The sequence below is a fragment of the Eptatretus burgeri genome, chromosome 9 (genome assembly GCF_056783735.1).
Source record: "Eptatretus burgeri isolate ZD-2024b chromosome 9, Ebu_testis_v1, whole genome shotgun sequence".
Classification (NCBI taxonomy): domain Eukaryota; kingdom Metazoa; phylum Chordata; class Myxini; order Myxiniformes; family Myxinidae; genus Eptatretus; species Eptatretus burgeri.
Genome location: NC_140969.1, coordinates 64,829,433 through 64,854,051, shown reverse-complemented (window position 1 = coordinate 64,854,051; position 24,619 = coordinate 64,829,433). Strand labels below are relative to the sequence as shown.

General features: G+C 41.9%; 1 protein-coding gene across 1 annotated transcript in view; it reads right to left on the bottom strand.

Moving 5' to 3' along the window:
- Positions 1–294: 294 nt before the first annotated feature.
- Positions 295–24,619, bottom strand: part of LOC147020231 (uncharacterized) — a 30,463-nt gene continuing 6,138 nt past the window's right edge. The window contains exons 8-33 of the mRNA XM_085895420.1: positions 23,726–23,946; positions 23,523–23,637; positions 23,258–23,445; positions 22,642–22,741; positions 22,238–22,461; positions 21,793–21,907; positions 21,407–21,597; positions 19,248–19,350; positions 18,725–18,927; positions 12,377–12,512; positions 12,035–12,255; positions 11,790–11,904; positions 11,512–11,702; positions 11,285–11,387; positions 9,593–9,798; positions 9,309–9,444; positions 9,044–9,237; positions 6,113–6,215; positions 5,833–6,005; positions 4,305–4,393; positions 4,102–4,229; positions 3,817–4,006; positions 3,285–3,432; positions 989–1,106; positions 758–844; positions 295–475 (exon numbers count right to left, since the gene is read on the bottom strand). Coding sequence (XP_085751546.1) covers positions 342–475; positions 758–844; positions 989–1,106; positions 3,285–3,432; positions 3,817–4,006; positions 4,102–4,229; positions 4,305–4,393; positions 5,833–6,005; positions 6,113–6,215; positions 9,044–9,237; positions 9,309–9,444; positions 9,593–9,798; positions 11,285–11,387; positions 11,512–11,702; positions 11,790–11,904; positions 12,035–12,255; positions 12,377–12,512; positions 18,725–18,927; positions 19,248–19,350; positions 21,407–21,597; positions 21,793–21,907; positions 22,238–22,461; positions 22,642–22,741; positions 23,258–23,445; positions 23,523–23,637; positions 23,726–23,946 — 3,932 coding nt within the window. The 3' untranslated portion in view covers positions 295–341. The remainder of the gene's footprint in view (positions 476–757; positions 845–988; positions 1,107–3,284; positions 3,433–3,816; positions 4,007–4,101; positions 4,230–4,304; positions 4,394–5,832; positions 6,006–6,112; positions 6,216–9,043; positions 9,238–9,308; positions 9,445–9,592; positions 9,799–11,284; positions 11,388–11,511; positions 11,703–11,789; positions 11,905–12,034; positions 12,256–12,376; positions 12,513–18,724; positions 18,928–19,247; positions 19,351–21,406; positions 21,598–21,792; positions 21,908–22,237; positions 22,462–22,641; positions 22,742–23,257; positions 23,446–23,522; positions 23,638–23,725; positions 23,947–24,619) is intronic.

Below are 24,619 nucleotides of genomic sequence, written 5' to 3'. Positions count from 1 at the left end.
AATCCAGATCCGACCAATCAATGCGATACAAAATGTAAACTCTTCATCCTGAAGGATATGATGTACGTACTCTAAGAGTGCAGTTGTAATTCCTTGTGCTTTTATCCCAACATTAAAAAAAAAAAATCTTAAAATCCAGGCTCACTGCACTTTCATCTGTTTGTAGAACCTGTGTTCAATCCCATTCCCCTCCAGGGCTTCAGGTTGGCAATAGACCACCCATGTCATTCATTTTCCATAATCTACAAGTTGCCCCATGACCATCACTTTTTCCAAAATTAAAACAAAGCAATCTACAAGGCTCGAGCAGGTTTATTAATTCACAAACATAAATAGGAAGGTCATGTGCAAACACTTGTCAATGGGGAGTGGGAAAACAAAAACAGAATGCCAATAAGGAAAAATGTAATAGATAGCAGTCCAGTGGTCCATATGAGATTCTGTTTTCTTTGGATATTGTCAACCTCCTTTTTACCTTAAGAAAAAAAAAAGTTGCATTTCAGGTTATTCATCTTGGATTGTCTTGCCAAATTATGGGTTATCCAAGAACATAAAATTGGTCTTATGCTTTTGACAATCCAACATCATGCTAAATAAACTGAGCTATCATCGTATAGCATGATAGCGGCCTGGGTAATTGTTCAACAGTCTTGTTTGTTCCTATGGTTTCCTTGTAAAAAGATGTTTTATTCAGTTTGCCTGAAAAATAAAAAAATAAAAAATTCACTCAGTTAATGTCACTCCACTATGTTCTTACCGACTTGCTGCAATTCTGTCACCATCACAATGACTGGCTCCTTTAAACTGGCAGTGCCCCTCAGGTCATCCATGGAAGCTTGTCGGGCTGAGTGGAAGAGGGAGATTTAAGATTTTACTTGGATCTCCAATCAAGAAATTTGATTAGCAAACCAGAGGTTTGAGTCAACTTCATTATGAAAAATCCATGCATTGCATGGTAACAGCACCGCCACCATTAAAAGCTCATTACCTCTGAGCGATCGGCGCATCATTCTACTTGGGGATGCAGCACCTACACAACTTGGCTTGCATTGTTCGACATCAGGCCGTGACAAGTCACAAACCACAGCACTGCAGTGAAAGTAAACCTGGAGGAAACAAGTAATCTCATACCTGCATCTCCCATAAAATTGGCAAAGCAACATGCCCAGTTGTGGAGTTCAGATGTCATTCAAATTGGTTTCAATAGTTACTTCAAAATGTGTAGAGATTAGGGAATGAAAAATTTCTTGAAAATCCTTCAACAGGGTTCACAGTCACAGAAGACTAAATTTCCAGGACCTTAAATACAAATTATATATTTATGCAAGTGACATTGGAACAAACCACAAGAATAAGAATTAAACTGTTTGCTACCATTCCATACTCTATCCCATTCTTCCCTCCAGGTCATCAAGACAGCTTTTCAGCACCATCTCAGTCACCAATCCAAAACCATGATATTTTCTACCCTTGTGAATCTTACCCAAATCCCTCCTTTCAATTTCCTTCCATGGCCATATTGTCCACTCCACGCATGAGCGTCTTGCATCATGTTTTTCTGTTATGTCCCATTCCATTTAGTGTAGTCGCTTGTCCACAAGCCTCAATGATTTATAAAAATAAATCCATTTTGAAAATTTCAAAAACCACAAACACCTGCTCTGCACTACCAAGTCACTCCACCTACAGTACAGTTACAGAGCAGCCTGAGACAAATACATTTTGTGAGGTGGCCAATAATCCCACATATGCAAGTTGGGAGGGAATGTGCCCACGAACTGACCCTGGGTACTCCCAAAATGGATGCAAAATTTGGTGGAGATTGGCCCAGCCATGTTTTATGATGGAGACAGAGAATCACCTTTAATTTTGAAAAATATGTGTACACCTTCAGGCAAAATATACTAGCTTAGCATGTTATGCCACAGAACCATTCTGAACTGCAACTTTTGCAGCATCACCAGCTTGTCACAGATTGCTTACATGGAGTAACCCAAAAATTAACCACATTTTCATAGAAAGTATTAGAAGTCAACAAATGTATGCGCTCCATGTGGTGTATATTCAGACATTAAACCCTTGTTTACCATGGGAAGTTACATTTCCTCTCACTATTAAACTCATTACTCATGAATAGGGTGGCCACAAGTCTAGTTTTCTGCCCTGAATGCCTTTATGTGCTCCATTTTCCTCTTGAGCCACCCAAGCTTTCGATCGATTAACATTTCTCATTCAATGAATCCCACGTTTGTATTGGTCCTGTGAATGCCAACAAAGATCATTTGTCACGTTTCCAAACGACGTCTTTACGTAACGGCTGGTTGATGCTGTTAAACGTATATTTGTACCAAAAAAAAAAAAAAAAAAAAAAAAAAAAAAAAGCATTGTGGAAACTCATGTGCTGTCCAGAAATGAAAGACTGCCAGAGTGAGGAGTATCTGAAACTTTTCAGGAAAGGCCAGATACTGTACATGCTGCAAACAGTCCTGTCTGTCATCACCTACACCTCTCGCTGGCGCCTGGTTCTTCTGCTCGCCTCTCCTGATTGCGTCTCGCTGGCGCCTGGTTCTTCTGATCCCATCTTGACCCTGGCCTGGTTCGCTTGTCTCAGCCAAACCGCACGAGGCGGGAAGGTCCATGTCCTTGCGTGTGTGTGTGGTGTTTGTGCGTGGGCCTGTCCAAGTAGAAATCATTAAGTGGTTTGTACATCTTTATAGTCAGTTTAATTCTGCTCTGTGTTTCCCCTTTCCCTATTTTAAATAAATCCCTTGTCGAATGTTTCAGATAGTCCTCTCCTCCATTGGCTTTGCACGGTGCATGTTGGGGAATTAAAGAAGGCTGTTGTTGCTGTCGTGGTGGGCATTCGGACTGACGGGACTTCTGTCACCATCCACTCGGGTCGAGCACGCATTCGGCTCGTCCCGTACGCGTACAGTCGACGGTGTTAATACTCTGTAGCTCGCCACGTGGGTCTCCAAGTATTTTGAAGTTTGGCAAATAACCCTGTCCCACGTGGTGGAATTATTGACGATTCAGTCCTGCAAGGGACCCCGTACCCTCAGAGTTTTCTGAAAGGTACGATCTAGATTCCAGGTGTTCGGTAGAGTCGACCCTACTGCTACACCTCGCGGTCGTGCTCGCAGCCGACGCCCGGCTCCACAACAAATATATACATAACAACTCCAGATTAGCTCTTGAAATTACATGCTCACATCCAAGATACTTTTAAGCACCCAAAGCTCATTGAGTATGTGTAAGTGCCATTTGGTTGTATTGAACCTTACCAAGCTCTGTGAGGGAACTCCAGAGGCATCAGTGAAGATAAAAGCCTTCACTTCAAAACGTTTAGTGTGCGATGGTGGGTTGAGCAGCCCCACTTCAGAAGTTACCGAATGGAATATTGTTGGGTAGTCATCACCTCCATTGGCACATCTGTTTGACATTTAAAACAGCAATCCATGCAACACAAATAGTGTGATTAATGGAAAGTAAATGCTACCAGAATTTAAATATTAAACCACCAGACCGACAAATTTAATCAGGCTTGCATGGACAAGTTAAAGTCCAAAATGGTATCAAGATATTCTTCCAATGAGAGTCAATATCACAGGGAGGATCTGGGTTCATGTATTTATGGCAAAACAAACTCAATTTTTTTTTTGAAGGTAGACATTAATTTGACGGTTCACTTGGTGACCAAAATAATGACAAACACCCTTCTCCCCCAAAACATTTCAGCTGAAAATATAAATAAAATACCTCACACCACACTCGATCCAATTGGTATGCATCACCAAGTCTACAATTTGAGCTTACCCATCTGCCACAACAATCCACTGGGGCTGGCTCAAGGGGTCAGCATTGGAAGTAGCCCAGCAATCATCCAAGAAGAGCTCCAATGTGGGATCAGAGCGCCCATTAAGCTCAAGTTGCAAGTGGATTGGCTCTCTCAGTACTCGAAACACTGGATGTTCCTGCTGCCCATATGGCATATTGAATGCACCATCTGTGCCCAGCACATGAACATGGGTGCTCAGTTCCAACCAAAGTAGTACCTTCAAGTGTCACCTTAGAAACAAGCAGCTAAGTAGGGAAACAAACCATGGAAGACTCTAAGGAGGAGATTGAGGGGACCTTCTTGTAGTACAGGTAGCATTGGCATGATAGTGTTCACTAGAAATCCAACAGCAATTGTATCTTCAGGATGGTGCTCACACACCACAAGCAACCTGGGAATAGGTAAGTTATTTATTTTTGAACAAACAATTGCACAACATACAATTATGTGCAAGTTTGCATTTCACCTGTACTCGCTGTCTCTCAAAATTGTTCCCAGCACAAGCTCAGATTTTGAGAAGACCTCATTCTCATAGTGAACCACTGCTCCCTGTACCTAAAGTAAACGAACCCATTTCACAAACTCAAACATAATCACTGGATGTGCTTTCAACATACAACTCAGCTAATGTGTATCCAAAGTTAGTCATATATATAAAAAAAAAAAAAAAAAAAAAAAAAAAAAAAAAAAAAAAAATCACCTGGTTGAGGGAGTCCATCCATGCTAATCTTTATGCACAAAAGATTCACAACCATATTTGCATGGAAAATGTGGAGGGGGGGGGTATGATGGGCAAAATGGCAGTGGCAGTATATCAGATTTATTTTTCTTCTAATAAAGCTACAGTATAGATGAGACCATTTTGATTACAAGTTGGAGATTTTAAAACTGAAATGTAATATGCATGTACTTTACCTCAGACAGCATCATCCAAAATTTGACATTTAGTACGAGGCACACACAAGAGTTTTGTGGAAATTACGCCTCACACTTAAGACTGACAAGTAGTTTAGTTAGTTCCCTAATGAATGTCAGTGTAAGCAGGAGGGGATTTAATTGTGATGTTAGATATGCGTTGCTTTATCTGAAGGCAGGAATCCACACTCCGTGTCTCAAAGCCAACATCCCTTTGAAGCTTTATTCTATGTTCTACCTTATAATATACATGTCTTGAGCATTTCAGGCCATACTTTTAGTGGGAAAGCCAGCTCCAACATCACAACTGATCCGATGGCACCAGGACCATCAGGTTGCAAGTCGGGGAAGGGTTCTCGCCCTGCCCCCAGACTGGGCTTCAGCCCTGATGAGTGATTGAGGAGTGGCATCGTTTTCCACAGCAGAAGGTGGTGGCCCAAAGATAAAAGCACACACACCTGGCTGAAGAGATAACCGGGAGCTACCATGTCAAAGGCAGTCACGTGACTGCCACACCAACAGATGGCAGCTGCAAGAATGCACCCGAGATGCTGCCCCACATCAAATATGCTTCATGCCAGCACAACTCAGGTATTAGTCTCATTTATTGTCTCACTTGGAGCAAGCCAAACCCCCAATGAGGCACAGGCTATTAAAGGAATCTTCGTTTTTCATGGGCACATATGTGCAGTCGTGGCTCATGGGTTATTGTTACACCATTTGTTATTGCTTCTTGTGTTTCCCCATCACCCATTTGCTTTAATATACCTGGTTTCTGGGTGAATTCGGGTCATCGTGGTAATCATATCAGTGAATTGGTGGCGGTAGTTAAAGCTGCATACAAAAACAGTATCACTCCTCTGGAGGCTTGGCCCATGATCCATAATCAGCATAACACTCAACCAATTCAGTGCCCCAATCAGTACAATATCCTGACTAGTGGAGACATGATCTGGCTGTGAGTCTTCAAATCTGTTGTATTGAGATTTGCAACAGGCAACTGGATGACTACAGCACGTCACAACCTTAGTTCCTACTTATTCAAATTTTCAGCAAACTGCTTCAAAGGTCCAACTTACCACCTTTCGTGTACCACAAGCTGAAAGAGGAAAAGAGAAAACCACTTTTTCTGAAGTAATCAGCTGGGGCAAGCAGCTTTGATCATCGATGAGACGTACAGTCTCCAGGTTCAGATGAGGCACAGTGCTGTTGGCCCAGACTTCAAATTCCATGTAGCCACCAGGAGCACAATCTAAGACAAAAATCAAATCAGTGCATTTCAACTCCATTTAACTTTCATGATCATGCAAGGCAATTAAAAGGTTAATGAACCCCCCTTACTTTGAACACAAAACTCACTGGATGTTTGGAAGGCACAAGTAACCACGTATTCCCGACTTGCTCCGTGGCTGTTATTGAGGAAGACAACGAATGTATGGACTTTGGTGCCATTAGGAAGAGTCTGGAGGAAAGAAATGCAGACTTCCACATGGAATTTTCAAGTAAACCTTCAAGCAATCTGCACACAAGTTTAGTTCGGTCATAGTCATTGAAGGCAAAATTGCTCGATCTCAAATTTTACTGGACAGCAGCAAAATTTTCCCAGAAAAATCAAAGCAGCCATGCCCAATTTGCTAGAAACTTGGAGCCAATTATCCAAGACATGGAAATTCAGCTTTCTTACAAGGAGCACTTCCATATCATGCCAACACTGATGCAGGGTGAAAAATTATTTGTAACAAGTACATCTTAACCACCAACATGTACTACCCAGTCCATGAGTACATCCTTTGTGTGTTTGCAAACACAACACGTTTGACACTTGCACCCATTACAATGTTAAAAATGTATAACTTCTGAAGTTTATTATTCACACCATGGCTGTTGGTGCTAGAAAGTCTTAAAAGAGCCCACCAACAACCCAAAAACTTCAAATTACCCATCCTGTTCTTCCCCTCTATCAATCCTTCAATCAAGCTAATGCCACACTGCCACGTCTTCTTGCAGTGGGACCAATTTGTCACCTTGCTGCTTTTGATGACATTCAGCAGACAATCGTCCTCCTGAACCCATTAATTTGTTTTATGCTCCATCCAGGACTCAGCATTCTCCACAAAGTCCAAAATAATAATAATAATAATAATAATAATAATAATAATAATAATAGCCACCAACTGTGCATCCCAGATCTCATCCTCACCAATCACATTGAAGAGCATAAGGGACAGTAAACAACCTTGCCATACTCCCTTTTCAAAATGAAATCTGTCTGTCCATTGTCTACCAGAAAAACTCCAACTGCCTTCTCCAAAAAACAAATGTTTTGGCACTCCAAATTCCATTAAGGCTTTCCACATTGCTTCATGTTGAATGCATCAAATGCCTTTGCATAGTCAATGAACATTGCCCACAACAATCTCCTTTTTTTTTTCTCTTCATCTTTTCAAAGTCCATCAACATAGCATTTGTCATGCCTTTACGACACAAAAACCAACTACTTCTCAGCAATAACCTCTTTCAACGAGTAGTCAACCCTTTGCCCAGTCTCAACCAGAATCTGATGGGTGACCTATTAAAATGAGCGTCCCATGGTTGGAGGACTTTAGTGATCGAGCAACCTTTGGCATTGCAACAATGTCTGATATTACCCATTCATAATTTTCAGGTCGATCGCTGTTCCATCACCAGCTCCAAGTGCCTCAGCTGGTCCATACCATAAAGTCCCACTGCCTTATTGGTTTCAAGTTTTTTTTTTGGTACATTCAATTTCCTTTCAGAATTTCTGGCTCTTCAAAACCTTCAGGAACCCAAGAGATTTATAAAATGTGGATCCTTGCTGAATAGTGCTTTACAGTTGTTCCATCTGTTCGATCTCATCTCTCAACCAATAAGCCACCATTAGCAACTTCAATACAAATACCTGTACCTTTATTCTTGCATCATTTGCCACTCAATGATCCAACCAGATTATACCCTTTCTACATCCACAGCCTTTGCTTCCAACCACTTTCTCAGCTCTCTTCACTTCTTGTACTCTAGACTTTGATCAAGGTTTTCAACCTTTCTTCAAATCAAAACTCGACCAACGTTTCCTCTTTGGACAGTCGATTGGGCATTGTTCAATTGCATTGGCAAAGTAGCACCAATTTTGCCATTTTCTATGGACACTGACAATTCAAGAGAATGGGGTTTCTAGAGCCTTGCTAAAAGTGAGCGACATGCTTTGAGGCCTTTTTGTCTTCCAATATCTACCTTTTATTTTAGCCCAACCTTTGATAGTCACTACAACCTGCACTGGGCAAGGATCTTGAGTCCACACTCACGTCTAATGATAAGTCTATTTGATTATTGCACCTGTTGCCCGGTAACGTATAACTATACCGATCAGCACAATGCATGAAGCAGATATTGAGCACAAGCAAATTGTCATCTTATAACCAATCCAAAGGCAACTTTCCTCACTCATTTAATTAACTAATTTCGATGTACACGAGCTTAATTACATAATATTTGCCAATTCAAAAACCTCCCAATGGCCATGCACGGTGGTATTTTCTCCACCAAATGGCGTATCTGCAGAAGGTTGCACCAGCTCTATTCCCAAATCTAATTTTTAACCATTGGGTAAATTAATGCAAATACAACTTCAATGCTTTACAAGTGTGCTATTTGGGCCACCAAAGAATTTAAAAAGGGGAACACCATAATGCAAAGCAATTTTAGGAGCTGGGGAAGAACAACAGAAATAGGGATTATATAATACAGGGGGCAGTCTTTGAGCATGACATGGGAGATTGATTTACAGGTGTTGATAGTAAAATAAAAGCTACGAGGAGCAGCCATTTAATTTTTTTTTAGATGAACTTGGTAATTTATGGACACCCTATACAGGTGGTGAGTGAGGGTCTTGTCAAACAGAATGTGGTTAGTGTTTGTACATTCCTCACCCTGCAACAGCCTGTCACTCCCTCAATTTTACTTTTAAATAACACTTTACATAATCCTCCCCAAATCGAAATTAAATCTGAAGCCCAACAGATGAATTTGATCTCATGGAAGCACAGGCATGATGGGCCAAATGACTTCCAGTGTTGAAGTTCCTAATTATCACTTCTGATGTACAGTACCATAAGCTTATTTACCAATTATATACAACTTGCTCCTTCAAAGACTTTCCAATAGCAATTTTAAAGCCATTTGAGAACATTAAAAATTTTCACCATACCAAGGAGTCATTTATTCAAAGATACTTAAAACAAATCTGTTTCAGAACTCGTTTAAATAAATCACCTGCACAATATTAAACTCTGCGTTGGGTGTTGCCGTGATGATGGTCAAGTTGCTTTTCTGTTCCAAGCTGTATCCCATTCCTGCCAACTCCACCACCGGTTTCCCCCTCACAGTTATCTCAAACCCAGCAACCGCTGCAGTCGCAAGCTCCAAACGCAACACATTGGTTGTGCAAATAACCCGTCCAGATTCCACTATACAGGGGCACAAAATTAATTGAAGCAGATCACAAAGTTAATTCTGCAAAATATAAACAAGTACTCACATGTTGGGAAAGTAGAAATTTCCACTTCACAAGGACAGGCTAAGCTTTTCTGTACAATAAGAGGTTGCACATCCTTCAAATGAAACAACAGTTCCATGATCCAGGTCACACCACGTTCACTCCCAACTTGGCATTCCTGCAAAGAACCATTTGACCAGTCAAAAATGCTGCAAACTATTCAAGTTTCAGCAAACCGTTGCAACTTGGAAATGCACCGAAAACTATGACAATAAATAAATTACGTTGGCAACCAAATTCAAACTTCCATTAAATGCACACCACACCTGCCGCAAGAGAAGAGGAGATTTCTTCGAAACATCAATGACAGTAACTAGTCTCTGGTCCTTTGGCTTTTCCCAAATGTGAACCAAGACTTGTCCGAGATCTCCCAACTGGAATGCTTGACCATTGAGTGTCAAGTTTTGAAGAACTTCCAAATAACTTTCCGACATTACTGCCTGAATATGGGTCGCATTGCAAGCAATCAAATCTGAGGAAGGTTGGTGAAGCAAAAAAGTGGAAATTTAGCATTTACCAAACTCAAGTACAACTAAAGACTCGGTAGAGTGCATACCTCCACCACGCAATGCCTGATCCACGAAAACACATCGGGCTCAATACATTTTTGAAATATGCGATACAGTACTATATCGTTTTTGGCCCCATCCCTCAATGGTGAAGAATCACTATTTTCTCCAGTAGTCGGATCCGGATCTTCATCAAAATCAAATCAGTTTGTTCTTGTCGCACACCGAACCTGTCCACAAAATCATCTGGATCCATCCACAACTTTGAGATATCCTGTACAAAAACAAACTACACCTTCAGTGGCAGAAGCAATCAAATTCTCATATCCGGATCTTCACCAAAATCGAATCAATTTGTTGTGGTCACACACCCAACCTATCCACCAAGTTTCATTAGAATCCATCCGCAACTTTTTGAGACATCATGCTACAATATTGGTTTAGCCCTCACTCAATTGGGAAGAATCACTTCAAAAAAAATAATTCCAGTAGTCAGATCCAGATCTTCACCAAAATCTAATCAGTTCATCCTTGTCACACACCAACCAAACCAGTCCATAACTGAGATATCCTGTCCAAAGATAGACAGACAGAAAGGGGTGAAAACAACCTTCACTTATGGTGGTGGAGGTAATAATACAGGCCTTTCGTCTTTGGGAGCATTTACACTTTCGCAGAAAACTCAACCTTCCCCATTTTTAGCTGAGTCTCGCGTAGCGAACGCTGGCTCCAAGAGCTCCGCGTTGTTCTTCTGGTGAAGACAAAACCTTTAGGACTCTGCTTTTACATACAGGATTCGGATCTCCTTAAATACTAAACACCTGTACACATCCACGCATTGAGGGTTCCTTTTGAGAGCGTCTATCATGAACTTTTAAATATATTTGGACATTTGCTTTAAAGTTTCGAAAAGTTCACGTTACTATTTAAAGATTATTCCATTTAATGTGTTGTAATTTCGTAAATGCACTATTTTCTCGTCATGAAGGAGGAGCCTCCATGACGGGTCTCGTTCTTCTGGTGAAGACAAAACCTTTAGGACACGGCTCTTGGACACATTTGGCCTTGTTAAGTTAACTTTTCCACAAGCAATTTGCCAACAGGACTTCGCAAACCATCTGAGGATGTAAACAAAGTTTAAATCACTTTTTACAATGCCCTTTGAAAGTCTGGCATCCAACTATACTTGTACATTACCAACACCTGCACAATTCAACTGCATTAAAATTCATAACTTAGCCAATGTTTATTCCCAACATGAGTCCCTGCAACCCATGCCGACAGAGACCAGATGCATTTTCCATCCAATCATGCAACTGTTTATAATAAAAAAATTTATATATATTACATACACACACAAAGAGGACATTCTACAACATTGTCAAGGATGGTTGTGGACACATTAGTAATTTTTTTTAACTTGAATAAGCAGGTTATGCTGTACATCACCTTTTGCAGGAAGGGAACAAACAACTTTATGATCCTCAACTACTCCAAAGTCATTAGACAAGGTAACAGTGAATGTGATCACTGCAGTACCATTTGGTAGAACCTGGATAGAGAAAAAAAACAAATAAATAATAAAAACAATTTCTCCATACATTAACAGTTCATTCTTCAAAAATAAGTAAAATAAAAAAAATAAAAAAGTAGCCAGAGTACAGTGATTTACTCACTTTCACTTCATTCAGAGCAGCATCAGGTGTGGCCATCACAAGAGTAGACCCTTCATGCTCCAAAACTTCATAACCCATCCTAGCTAGTTTGGTTACTGGGTGGCCTCCTATAGTCATGGAAAAGCCAACGACATCCACAGTTGCCAACTTCAAAAATAGCCTTTCTTCAGAACACAAAATCCTTCCAGGTTCTAGAAAATAAAAGTTGATTACAAGCTTGCTTTCATCTCAACCATATAAATTTCAAAACAGAACAACTCTGTTATGGTGGAACATACCACAGCAAGGGAAGTTGCAGGTTATGTTCCCCATAAAGTCAAAGGACACGTTTTTTTCATTTCTAACCCGCAGCACAAAGTTGGCCCAGTACGTTCTGGTGCTTTCAGTCCGGTCCTGAAGGAATCAAAATTGAACATGACAACTTGGATTCATTTCACAAGAAATGGTACAAATGTATACTTAGAGATCCCACTTAATGGAATAATTATAATTAATCAACCAAAGTGATAGTTATGCAACTCACCAGCACAGCCACAGCAGTGCCCACAACATTGGCCTCCAAAAATACATTGAAAGCTCCTGGAATAGAAGTCCTCACAACAACACACTTGTAATCAGAATTGGATGTAATTGCCAGGCAATTGGAAGAAAGTCCATTCACCTTCATCTCAATCATTTCAATACGAGTGCCAAACACAAGCCCAAAGTTTGCAGCCATCCTCTTGGTCTGCGCATCACATGCAACTGCAAAATAGTTGAAGCACAAAATCAATTGTTAAACCTGCATTGAACAGGCCAGAATGGCATTTATACGTTGTAATTGTAATTCTGTATTATTCTGCAAGTTCACACCAGATACACTTACATGTTGGAGCATCTCCAAGCTGATGCTCACATGGGCATGAAAGGCTCAGATACATTGGAGGCCACATTTGTTTGCAAGATTCCAGCTTCAGGTCAAACCCATAGGAGAAACCTTGTCGATTTCCAAGTTGGCAGTTCTGGAAACAAACCATACTGACATTAAAGACCAATCCATGCTTCGAGGGATGCCAGGATTTGCACCAAAGGCTGGAATGTAAAATCTTGAAGAGTGTCAGCAAACCTGAATCACACTTAATCTTCTGCAATAAGTTTGATGCAGGGTACCTTAAGTATTACAAATCCAACTTCAATGTTATGACTAAAACATCAATCAATCATTTTTATTTTATTCCAGATCATGTCGATTTTATTTTCCAAGATGGAGAAAATACAAAAACAAAACAGCGCGATGTCACCACGCTATAACTAGGTAACCAGTGCAAGTTTTAATGCAAGTACATCATTAGAGCAGCAAATGCACATGTTTGGATAGCAATGTCAAATAGCCCAATGCTTTACAGCTGGTACATACAAAGGGAAACAATAAAGTTGCACATGATTGTTTCACTTGTGCACATTAATAAAGCGTAAAATCATAAGATTTATAGCCCCAGTTATATCTTGCCTAAGGCTCAACCAGCTGTGAAACATGTGCAGGTCATGCATTTTAGTCTTTCAGGACCAGATGAACCCTTTGTGGGCCCCCATTGAAGCACAGGTTACACACTGTTCACAGTGCAGTGATGATACACACACTAAAATAGAAAGCATCTCAAGCTCCCTTTGAACTCAAACTAAAGTTAATCAGCAAAAATATACAATTTCATTTAAAACCCCAGCTATCTTGAGCTGATAAGGCCTATTTGCATTTACCATGACCCCTTTTGACCCAACAATTCATGTTCTCCATATTCTTTTAACCCTTAGATGCACAAGTGGGTCAAAAATGACCCAGTTTGGCTGTTTACTTGCATTATTTTTGCACTCATGCATCTAAGGTTTAAAGGTTTGTTTAAAATTTTACGACTGCTCAAAAACCCAACCGACTGCTGCACAGATGGATGAGGCAACTAAATCACACATGGCTGTTGTAAGCAGATCATTTAGGAAGTTTGCCAGTATAATAGCAGGAACCCACAGACATCTCAAATCATGCAAAATGCAACTTCAAGTCAACTCCAGCAGCATGCCTTGCCCTCTGCGATGCTGCTGCAGCTAGAGCTCACTACATCCAGGAGCACTTGGGGAGCAACTGGCACTGTTGAGACAGCCGGAGTGATGGTGGAGCCTTCGATGCTCCAACCAAAGTTGGCAATATCTCAAGCTTCTTCGGGTGGGTCACATTGGTCCACGTGCAGTTACAGGTTGACATCAGTCTGCGGCAGTTTCTTCGGTGGTGGTAGAAGCGAGCACGCACATCATTTATTGTCGTACAGCTATTCTGTCCCTAGAGGGGTAAGAAGCTGTCTGCTGTCGCCTTGAGCTGAGCATGGGTAGCGCCAGGCTGTCCAAGCACTTGATCAAGACATGGGATGTCTATCTCCAGGAGCTTGAGCACCGACTTTCCTTTTCCGCAGGGGTACGACACTGTACCGCATCCGACAGCATGTGGACACCGAGAAGCTGGCTGCATTTTCTGGGGCCCAACAGTTTCGTTGATGTCCAGGACATCGGCATTCCACTTTTCCATTTGAATCTTGGCGACGATCCGCATCCTTGATGTCCAGTACGAAGACGTCTGTCATCTCTACCGCCACCTTCAGCATGGGTGACGACAGTCCAGCTTGACGAGCTGGATGTTGTGTGGAAGGGGGTAGCCGCATAGGATATTGTTGAGATTTGTTCATGGCATTGTGAATAGCTTCTCTCAGCATGGAAAGGGGGGGCGGTGTTTAGGCTCAGCCAGACTTCCTTGGCTCTTCCCCTCCTCGTCCTTTGCGCGAGGAGCTTCTTGGTCATACCTGTCAAACAGGACGATTTTCTTGGAGCCAGGAGGGTAGTGGGCCAGTTGAGTGCTGAAGCTTGCAGCCAGGTCTCCTGCGGTCCCAGCAACTAGCCAGACGATTTGGTACAGCAGCTAGCCGGCGTCAACCAAGACCACGTCTGGAGCAGGTGGAGTCGTGAGACACCGAGACACGAGCACGGCCTTGTTGCCTTTCCTCAAGCAGCCGTAGTCAATCAGGGCTGGAAGGACTGGACAATGCCGGCTACCTCCACGACAAACAAACAGCCAACTGAACAGTGTCGACATCGTAGATGGCCTTCCCCTTGACAGTGACTGTCTTCTTGAGCGCCTCCATTGATTTGACCTTTGTTTGTGCAAGTTACTGCTTTCTCTGCTCACTCCCGATCACCAGTGTATCCTGAACGTTCACCGTCTGGCGCTACTTGGCTGTTGCAGATGTTTTAGACACCTGGATGCTACTCGTTGAGGGGGTGAGTACTTCTCCAGCTCCGCCACGATCTTCCGATCGGCCTCGTCCAGTCTCCTCTTCTTGTTCTCTCCATCCACTCCACCATGTGGCTTCTCATCATGCCCAGCATCACTGTACATATCTTTCATGGCAATGTCGAAGTGGGCACACAAACTGTTGACCCACAGCTACTTGCTCGGCAGGTGTCGAAATACCCTTCATACCTCCAGCACCCTTCCCTTGCTTAATGTACGCCTGCTCGCCGAACTGATCTGCTGGCATTGCAGTCCCGCCATCCGAGTGCCAACAGAAGTGCGCGCCTTCCAGTCGGTCCTCCTTGGCATGCTGGGGAAGTTGCTCCATCTGTCGCACATAATTGTGGTGACCTGCCACGAAGAAATACGGCAGCATCACCTTGAGTGCTGCTGGAGGAAGTCACCGTTCCAGGAACACGTCTCCACGCAGGAACATGAGCGCCAGTGTTGGCTTGACGAGGCAGTCCACCCATAGCCTCCCGGTTGGGTGCTCTCCGGCTGACTCCAGGTAGTCGCTCAGCTCCTGGTAAGTCTTGGGGCCATTAGAGTAGAAACTCTGCAGCAGCATGGCGATGAGACGGTATGCCCATAGAGCGTTGGTCCAGGCCTTCTCGTTGATGCTGGTGATACCAAACACTGCACGCATGAGAATGTCCATGCCAGATGCCTTAATCAGTGTCCCTGTACAGCCCAGGAAACTCATGAACCATGAACAAATATGTACACTGGTAATTAGCAATTGCAGATTTGCAACCTGTGCCCTGAGGGTTAAATCTTCACCAAGATCAACAGTTTAGATCAGATTAGCTGATTTATGGTCAAATTTGACCTTGACCCCATATCAAAAAAAAAACAACTCCAGAAATGGACTCCCCACAGTCTAAAACCCCTAGAAAAGTATTACACGGCCCTCTAGGTCAATGAGATCAAAAGTTGAAAATTGGCGAACATCTAAGATGGCGGCCGCCACCATCTTGAATTCTGAGCAATGCTCAATGTTGCATTCAAGCCAATTTGGCACTCTTAACTATATAAAACACATTTCCGTGAAAAAAAGTGCAGTAGTTAACATTGCAGGGTCTCATAAAGGACATATAATGGCGGCAACTAGACCAATGGCCTCGGCGATGCACCTGGTGACCTGTCGAGCAGAACAAAGGGGTGCAGCACAAATCAGGTGGGGTAAAACTTCCCATCGAACTATACTTGTACACAGTCAGACGAAGAAAAAAAAAATCAAAAGACAAGACGGATTTGAAATAATCATTACACGCAAACGTCACAAAGAAGCAGATTTTACCCTGACGCATTCTTAAAAAAAAAAAAAAAGACATGGCCATGATTCAATGTGAAGAGAAGAAAAGTAGTGTGTGGTCAACTCCTTCCTCACCATCCACAGCCCAAAATATACTGGGGAATTGAGGGGGGGGGAAGGACAAGGAAGATGGGCAGTGGAGTGGAGATGGGATGTGCAAGACAGTGGTAACTCTCCAGCATGCAAGATATGCAACAAGAAGCTCGCTCAGTTTCTGCAGCTCCCCACAAACCAAACTGCATTCTGGGATTTTCAATACTGGCCTCATCCACACCATGGGCTCCATCCCTCTACAGTCTGTGCAAACCTCTGCCCCTCACCAGGCATTTGGTATCCGTCAGTCAGATGCCTGATCCAGAGGATGAGGCTTTCTCCCCATCTGATCGCATGCAAGTCTGGTGTGCATCCGATGTTGGCATCCCCACAATGCAGCTGGTAGAAAGATGACGAGGGAAACTTCCACCACAGCCCCCTTGGCATGTGAAAGACACGAGAGCCCTCTGGGCCCCCTCTGCACAAAGTATGCGAGATATTCCACACCCCACCATGCACAGAAAAGCATTGCACTATGTACCCCAAACATGCATGAGAGTAGGGACAAAATACTATGCAGTGAGATTGGCAAAGAGGATTATTGGTGGATTAAGAAAGGCAAGGGGGGAGGGGAGATTGTTGGAACAGACAAGGGTGAAGGAGGAAAAGATTAAAAGGAGCAGGGGAGAGGGAATGAGAAATCACACCAGGGAAATACAAACCAACCTCAATGTACACCCACCCAACAAAGAAAAAAAAAAAAAATTTAAACCCCCTTAGACAGATTAAAGAAATAAAACATCCTCAGGTGTCTGACGTGTATACTCTCACCCTAAGGTAAGATTCCAAAAATTGTCTTTCAATCCTAACGAATCTCACTCACCAAGTCTCTGAAAGAACCGCCAGAAGCGCCCCCCCCACATCTACTTTCACAACAATGCTCAAGTAGTCTTCATGATCCTTCATGGGAAGGCAACTTCTTAGCCGGCCTCCAAAGCCGGTCAGCGACTGGCATCCTCTGTCATGCAAAGTCCTCCCTTGGCACATCTGCGCTCACCATGTAAAAAAACCTTTCTGCAGCCTGATGGAGTACTGCTCTCCCCTCTGAGGTGGTACTCCTGCCTCACACCTCGCTCTACTTCATCCTTTGGAAACCAAGGCATTTAGGATCATTGGTATCTCCTGTGATGAGGTAGTCTGGGTCTCACCGCAGGGAGGTCAGTGGTCTGTGTCTAATGCAGTCTCCTCTCTGGTATCTCACCCCCCACCACCATATTTCTGCAGGGCGCTCAAGGTCTGCCAACAACCCCTTCTGCTAAAACTACCAAAAAATAATGAATCACTGCTCACTTTGGTTTTCATTTTTCCTGCATTTGGAACAAACCACTACACTCTTCAATCCCACTCTCCTCTCCAGGTCTTCAAAACAGCTGTTCACCATCTCTTATCTTCTCCCATCAAAACCACAATCCTTTCTACCCCCCATTAATCCACCCCAAACAACTCCAAATTCCTTTTCCTTCCTGAAAGTCCCTGTTGTATCCATCTTGTTTACTCCATGTACCTGACATCTGTTCCCCAGTTTCGTGCTTCCCCTTCCCACCTTGTTATACATTTGCTCTTTACACAAACCTCAATATATATATATATATATATAAATATATATACATATACACACACATATACATACACAATAAATTAAAAAACGGTCAATACATTATACACAAGTGGGGTATGCTTACACCTTTAAAGCAATAACAGTCCTTCGCATGCAATGAATAAAAGCTTTGACTGTAGGCAACCATCACCACCCTGCGAGATTAGGACAAGGATGCACTTGTATTTGGATATTTTCATTTACGGATGCTTTCAACGGCTGCGATTTCTTCCAACCTCCGGCACCTCACGAGATCAGTCTGAGGCAAGAGGGATCTGTGGGAGAACAACGCCTGGGTGCTCCACCATGACAACGCCCCTGCTCACAGTGCCCTGAGCATCCGACAATTTATGGCGGAGAGGAATGTGCCAACTCTGGAGAAACCCCCATATTCACCAGACTTGGCCCCTCGTGATTTTTTTTCCTATTCCCCAAGCTCAAGGGGACCTGATTTCCTGATGTGGAGGCCATCAAAAGGGCCGTGACAACAAAGCTCCGGATGATTCCAGAAGCCTGCTGGGGGTGCATCGAAGAAGAGGATGGACAACTGTATGAGACTGGAGGGAAACTATTTTGAAGGGGACAAGCTGCGATTTCAATATTTTCTTGGAATAAAATGTGAAATCAGTCCCGTTACTTTTTAGACCGACCTTGTGTGTATATGTATAAATTATGCACACAACAGATTTTGATAGTTTTGGGCCTGGAACACAAGCACAAATAGAAACTCGATGTCAATTCAGGGATTCTCATGGGAATCCATGGCTGCATCCACAAATAGATTTAATATTTGCTGCTTAATGGTGCCCATTTTAAACATAAACTGAAATAAACACCATAATCTCACAAATCAAATTGCAAAACTAAGCCACAATGCAAACTCCAGTTAACATACCTGGATTGATAACAAAGAAGATCTCTTGGAGGCTTCAAGAACCAGTTTTTTGCCTTGATCATCCAACTCTCTCAAAGACATCATGACATCTTTCAGAGCCTCCTGCTGAAGTGCCTGACCATTGATAGTTATATTGATCAGGGATATGGAGCAGTCATTTGGCAAAACCACCACCAAATGAGTCGAGTTGCATTGAAGAAAATCTGGAAAGTATATGGTCAATTGTTGCATATTAAAAATTGCTACTTTTAAAGTTAAAAAAAAAAACCAAAGAGTTTCAAATAGTCCAGCAGCAGTTTTACCATAATATCCTTTGAAAATGATCCCATTTAAATTTTTGGATCAACTGTGACATAACCCACATTCATTTCAGAAATAAAATACAAAAAAAAAAACTTAAACTTCATATACCAAGTTTAAACATTTGCAGCATAAACCCAGAAATAGATATTTGGTAAAACAGACATGCCACATGAAGTATTTTATTTGGTGTCTGGTGGAACAAACTTTAAACAAGTCATACCATTCGATGCAAAATTACAGTTCACCAAGTATTCCTCCATCACACCATAGGCATTCCTGAGAAGTGTTGTGAATGAGCGGCTCGTTGTCCCATTTGGAAAGATCTGAGGAAACGTGCCAGTGCATTTTTCATAGCACATTTCAAAAAGCATTATAAAAACAAAATGCAACCAATAGAATCAGGTTGCATATAGTTATGCAATTTGGTTGTGGAGTGCTGTTACAAGACATGCAAAATGTAGTCACAGGTCACCCAATAATTAAAATAGCCTAAATATTTACCCCATCACCGAAAGTAGAAGGGAGTTGCTTTCACTCCTGTGTGCAAGAAATCTCAAGGATATGTGGACAGGTTGGGTGCGTGACAAGGATGAATAGATTAGATTTTGGTGAAGAGCCGTATCCAGCTACGAGAATTTTTTTTTAAAGGATTCACCATTTAGGGCCAAAATGATAGAAAGCACGATCTTAAAAAGTTGGACAGATTTGGATGAAACTTGGACAGGTTGGGTGTGGTGGGGACGAATTGATTCAATTTTGGTGAAGATTCGGAATTATTTAATTTTAAGTGATTCTTCAACATTGGGAGATGGGGCCAAAAATAAAAAAACTCAAAAAAGTTTACAGATTCGGACTCTTGGTGGACAGGTTGAGTATGGCAAGGAGGAATAAATTAGATTTTGATGAAGATGCAAATAAGTCTAATTTTCAAAGTGATTCTTCACCATTAAGATGGGGCCATGAAACAAAATATGCTGCATGATTGTTTAAAATAAAAATAAAAATTACCCCCGTGTGGGGGTGACGGTCATCTCTGTTTTTACCATCATAATCTATGAACCGTTGCCAGATATCTCCTAAAATGACGACTTTCACAACTTTCGTGACCTTGACCTCAAATGCAGGGAAAAAAATATGTCGTTGGGTATTATTCATCGACCTCTACCCACATACCAAATTTCATCAAGATCGGAAGTAAAAAGTTTTGTACCGGGAGGTGTTTTTGACCATCTTCCAGGTTACATGGCGGCCAAACGGGATGGAAATTCAAAAATATGTCCAGTTAGATACAAGATAATATTTTTTACTATCATAATCAATAAACAGTTGCCGAATATCTTGTAGAATGGCAGACTAGATAGGTTTTGAAAATGGCGATTTTTATAACTTACGTGACCTCGACCCTGACAAAAGTTATATCGTTGTGCAACACTCATCGACCTCTACCCACATAAGTTTCATCAGGATCAGAAAGAAAAATTGACGGACATTTGGTCCGGCTTTATTAGGTCATCTCGGTAGAGATGACCCAATAACTAGCCGAAACCCGTCAGACGGATTCCGTTGTACGAGCCCAATATGACAACCAGTGGTGGCTCTTCTAAGAGCCAGATCCCAATCGATGTACTCCATGGCCTTACCTAATGAGGCCTACAAAACGTCCTTGTACGACATTTTTTGGTGTACACTCCTCGTGAAGAAGTCCCCCGATTTGTGCACGTGTCTACTTTGACGTACAAACACCGCGTCAAAACTTCAGGTCACAGTACAAAGAAAAACGTGTCGCGACTGCGAGAAGCACAAAATTGGTCCTTCAGTATTAATATATAGAAGATACAATGTTTGTTACTTTTTTGTGTCAAATTCACATTCTGAGGTAGTCAGCATGTGCAGAGGGTTTTACATTGCAGACGTTATTTTTGAGGAGTGGAATTGCACCTCTCAGCGGTGACGGTCTGCCAATGAGACGTAATGACGTCAGTTATGACGTCCTTACGCCTCTCAGCGATGACGTTACACGTCGCCATGTAAATGAATGTAAAACGAAAAGTTTTTATTCTGCTTCAGAGTTGAAAGTTGACTATTGCCACTATGTGCGATGCACTCTTACAGGTACGAAGTTTAGTCCAGGTCACAGTACTGAGAAAAACATGACGCGACCGCGAGGAGCACAAAATTGGTCCTTCAGTATTAATATTTGGATAAGCCCCGATATGGTCTGCAGGATCAGGCATTGCATGGCAGAGATATGCACTCAATCGAGTGCCCTTCTCATTAAGAGTTGAACATATTTAAGTGTGCATGCATATGTGGCAAAAACAAAATGTTCAGCAAACTGAACATTCTATAAATCACCAAAAGAGGTGGGGCATTAGTCACCTGCAGTTTGTTGAACGCTGCATCAGGCATAGACACAATAATAGAAGAATCCCCTTTATGCAGCAGTCTATAACCCATCCCAGCCAATTCATCCAGAGAGTGTCCTCCAACAGTAATGTCAAAATCGGTGACATCAGCAGTCACCAACTCCAGAAGCAAAGCTTCTTCAAAGCACAATGCCCTGCCAGATTCTGCAAGGGCCACATGGGTAAGAAATGTCACCTTTTCATGCAAAGGGAAAGTCCAAAAATAAAAAAAAGTTCCCATTACAGCAAGGGGGGGGGGGGGGGAAGAGAACATAAAATAAAAATTAAAAAAACCTGCAATTATTGCAAAGCACATTTTACATGAGCTTGAACACTCTGCACACAAAGCAAAGCACATACTTTGGTAAGGGAAGGTGCAAGAAACATTTTTTGTGAAGAAAAAATGAACTTCCTCCTCATTCTTCACATCCACCATCACTTGAGCCCAGTATGTCCTGCTGTCATTGGTTTGGCTCTGGATATCAAAAATATCCACAAGATAGAGGTCAAGGCTCAGAAGAACAAGCAGACAAAAAAAAAAAAAAAAAAAAAAAAAAAAAAAAAAACCAGGATGAAAAAAAAAAAAACAAAAAAAAAGACAATAGTTCTAAAGTAAAAGCAGGTAGATAAAAGGTTGAAGTAGCAAAGCACAGAAATGAATGAAATCATGGTATGTGCCCTTGTCAAGTGATTGGGGGAGAGGAAATAAATAAATGCTGGCCCAATTTAGATATTCGACAAAAATAAAAAACTACAAAAGTGTAGAAGATACTCAAGATATCTGATCCAAAGAAAGTTGTCTTACCACCACAGCCACTTTAGTACCCACAGCAAAGGCCTCCACAAACACATTAAAAACTCCCATCTGAGAGGTTGGGATAATGCCAAACTTGTAGTCTGTGGCAAGATCAGCTGCCAAACCAAGTAGAGACATGTCATTTAGTTGCACCTGGAGAAGCTCTACCCGAGACCCAAGCACAGGACCAAAGGTTGCAGTCAGCACAAGGCTTCCTGCATGACACTGTGCATCTGTATTGAAGGGGAATGAGAGGGTGACATTCAGGGATGCAAATACTACCATCTATTAAATCTACCTCTCAAATCATATTACTTGTAAGAAGACTGTAAAAGCAGTTTTGTAAGAATGCATTTAAATGGTAAACTTCAAAATAAACCTTCACTGAAGAGCAAGAATGAGGACCAACTTACCAATGCCAGAGAATGGGCACATAACAGTGAAGTCCTCATCACCATCTGCACCAAGCAGGAGCACCTTGAATCCACGAAGCAAAGTACCATTTGGTAGAGCCTGAAAGAAAGCAAAGACCTGAAGTTCTGTGTTGGAAAAAAAAGTCAGTGACAAAAAGTCAATTGTGAAGACAAAATTGGTACCCACATGATGGGTTTGGATTATAAAAAAAATAAAAATTTAAAAGCTGAATTAGTCAACACCTTCATGCAAGATGGTCTGTATACAGTGCAGTTCTACATCTTGGTGAAGCACAAAAATGCTGTTTTTAAAAACTCAGCACCTCAAATTCCACCACAATATCTGTGGCAATTCTTAGCCCAAATTACAATCACATGACAGTCAAGTATATCCAGCCCATGAAAAAAAGCTTACTGTAGAGTGTATAAAGTGGGGAAGAGGGAAGTCACTCGTGAGTCCGAGTTGTTATATTAAATAAAAAAATCCAAAGCTAAAGTGCAATCATCATTCAATCCCAAAACGGTAACTTTTAGAAAACAAAAATGATGGTAGAGCCGATAGTCAGGTCAGCTTGCCAATTACTTGCATTACCAATGCTTTTTAAACTGAGATTACCTGTATTTCATTCAAAGGGGCATCAGGCTTTGCCATAATGATAGTAAATACTCCATTCTGGAGTACATTGTACCCCATCCCAGCCAACTCAGCCACTGGTTGTCTGTTAATGGTGATTGTGAAACTGCTAACATCTTCAGTGATCAGCTTCAAAAGATAATAATCCTCAAAGCAGGAAACTTGCGATTCTGAACGACGACAAAAATAAGTTAGAACAAATGAATATATTAAAATTAAAAACTACCCCAAACAGAGTTTCACATACTTTCATATGGAAAGGTACACGTCACGTTGCCAGCCAGATATTGCAAAGCACCAGCAGAGTCCTTTGCCACCACTTTTACAGAAGCCCAGTATGTCCTGCTGTTTGTCGTTTGTGCCTGCACAGCATACGACACCTTCATTAATAAGGGAAAATTTGAGAAAAGATACTTGTTTTTTTTTTTTTTAATTAGATTAAAAACTCACCAGCAATTTCACAGCTGGAGCAAAGCTGAAAGTTTCAATGTAGATCGTATATACTTGAGGCTCAGAGGTTTGGTCAACTTCAAAATTGTAATCCATAGCACGTTCAGGTGGCAGGCCATAGATGGATACACCATTGATTTCAATCTGATCCAGGACGATACTTGGACCACGCACAGAACCAAAAAACATGGCCAGCCTTCCGGTGTTTTCATCACAGACATCTGCAATGGTTTTGTAACATTGAAAAGATTCAAGAACGGTCCATTTAATATACAGGGTGGCCAACACCGACATGGGAGTCACAAGGAAGTTAGGTGGCATAGCGGACACACGGGTATACTGCAAGTCCCTGGTTTACATGCATTCCTGAAAAATGTCAAATAGAGGGGGGGGGGAATTCAAAATCCTACTACAATTCCTGGACCGGTGTTCGTCATGCTCTTCCAACAGTTCTGGGCCGATTATAGGTGTTTTTTTTATCTTTGCTGGTGGGGCAAATTCTCAATGTAAATGCGTATTGTGTAGTGCAGTCTCCAATCAGAAGAACGTGTTGCAAGCTTGGAATATGATCACCCATAGGGCAGATGCTCTGCTTGTTAACGGAATAAGGGTGAATGCCATCTTCACCTTTTTTGATTGACAGTTGTACAAGACAATTAAATAAAAATAATCACTTCTAGAAACAGCAAGTCTTCCTCCTTCAATGAGCATAGGCATATTTATCGATCCAAAGCAAGTTTAACCCAGCAATCCATTCAATGAACATCAAATTTAACTTTTAAGGCCAACATTTTTACAACGGCTCTTCACCAATCAACAGTGCAGAAAATTTCTTTATGTGCGACAGTACAGAAGTTCAGCGATTTTGTGGTCCCCGTTTGTTACTTTAGCGGT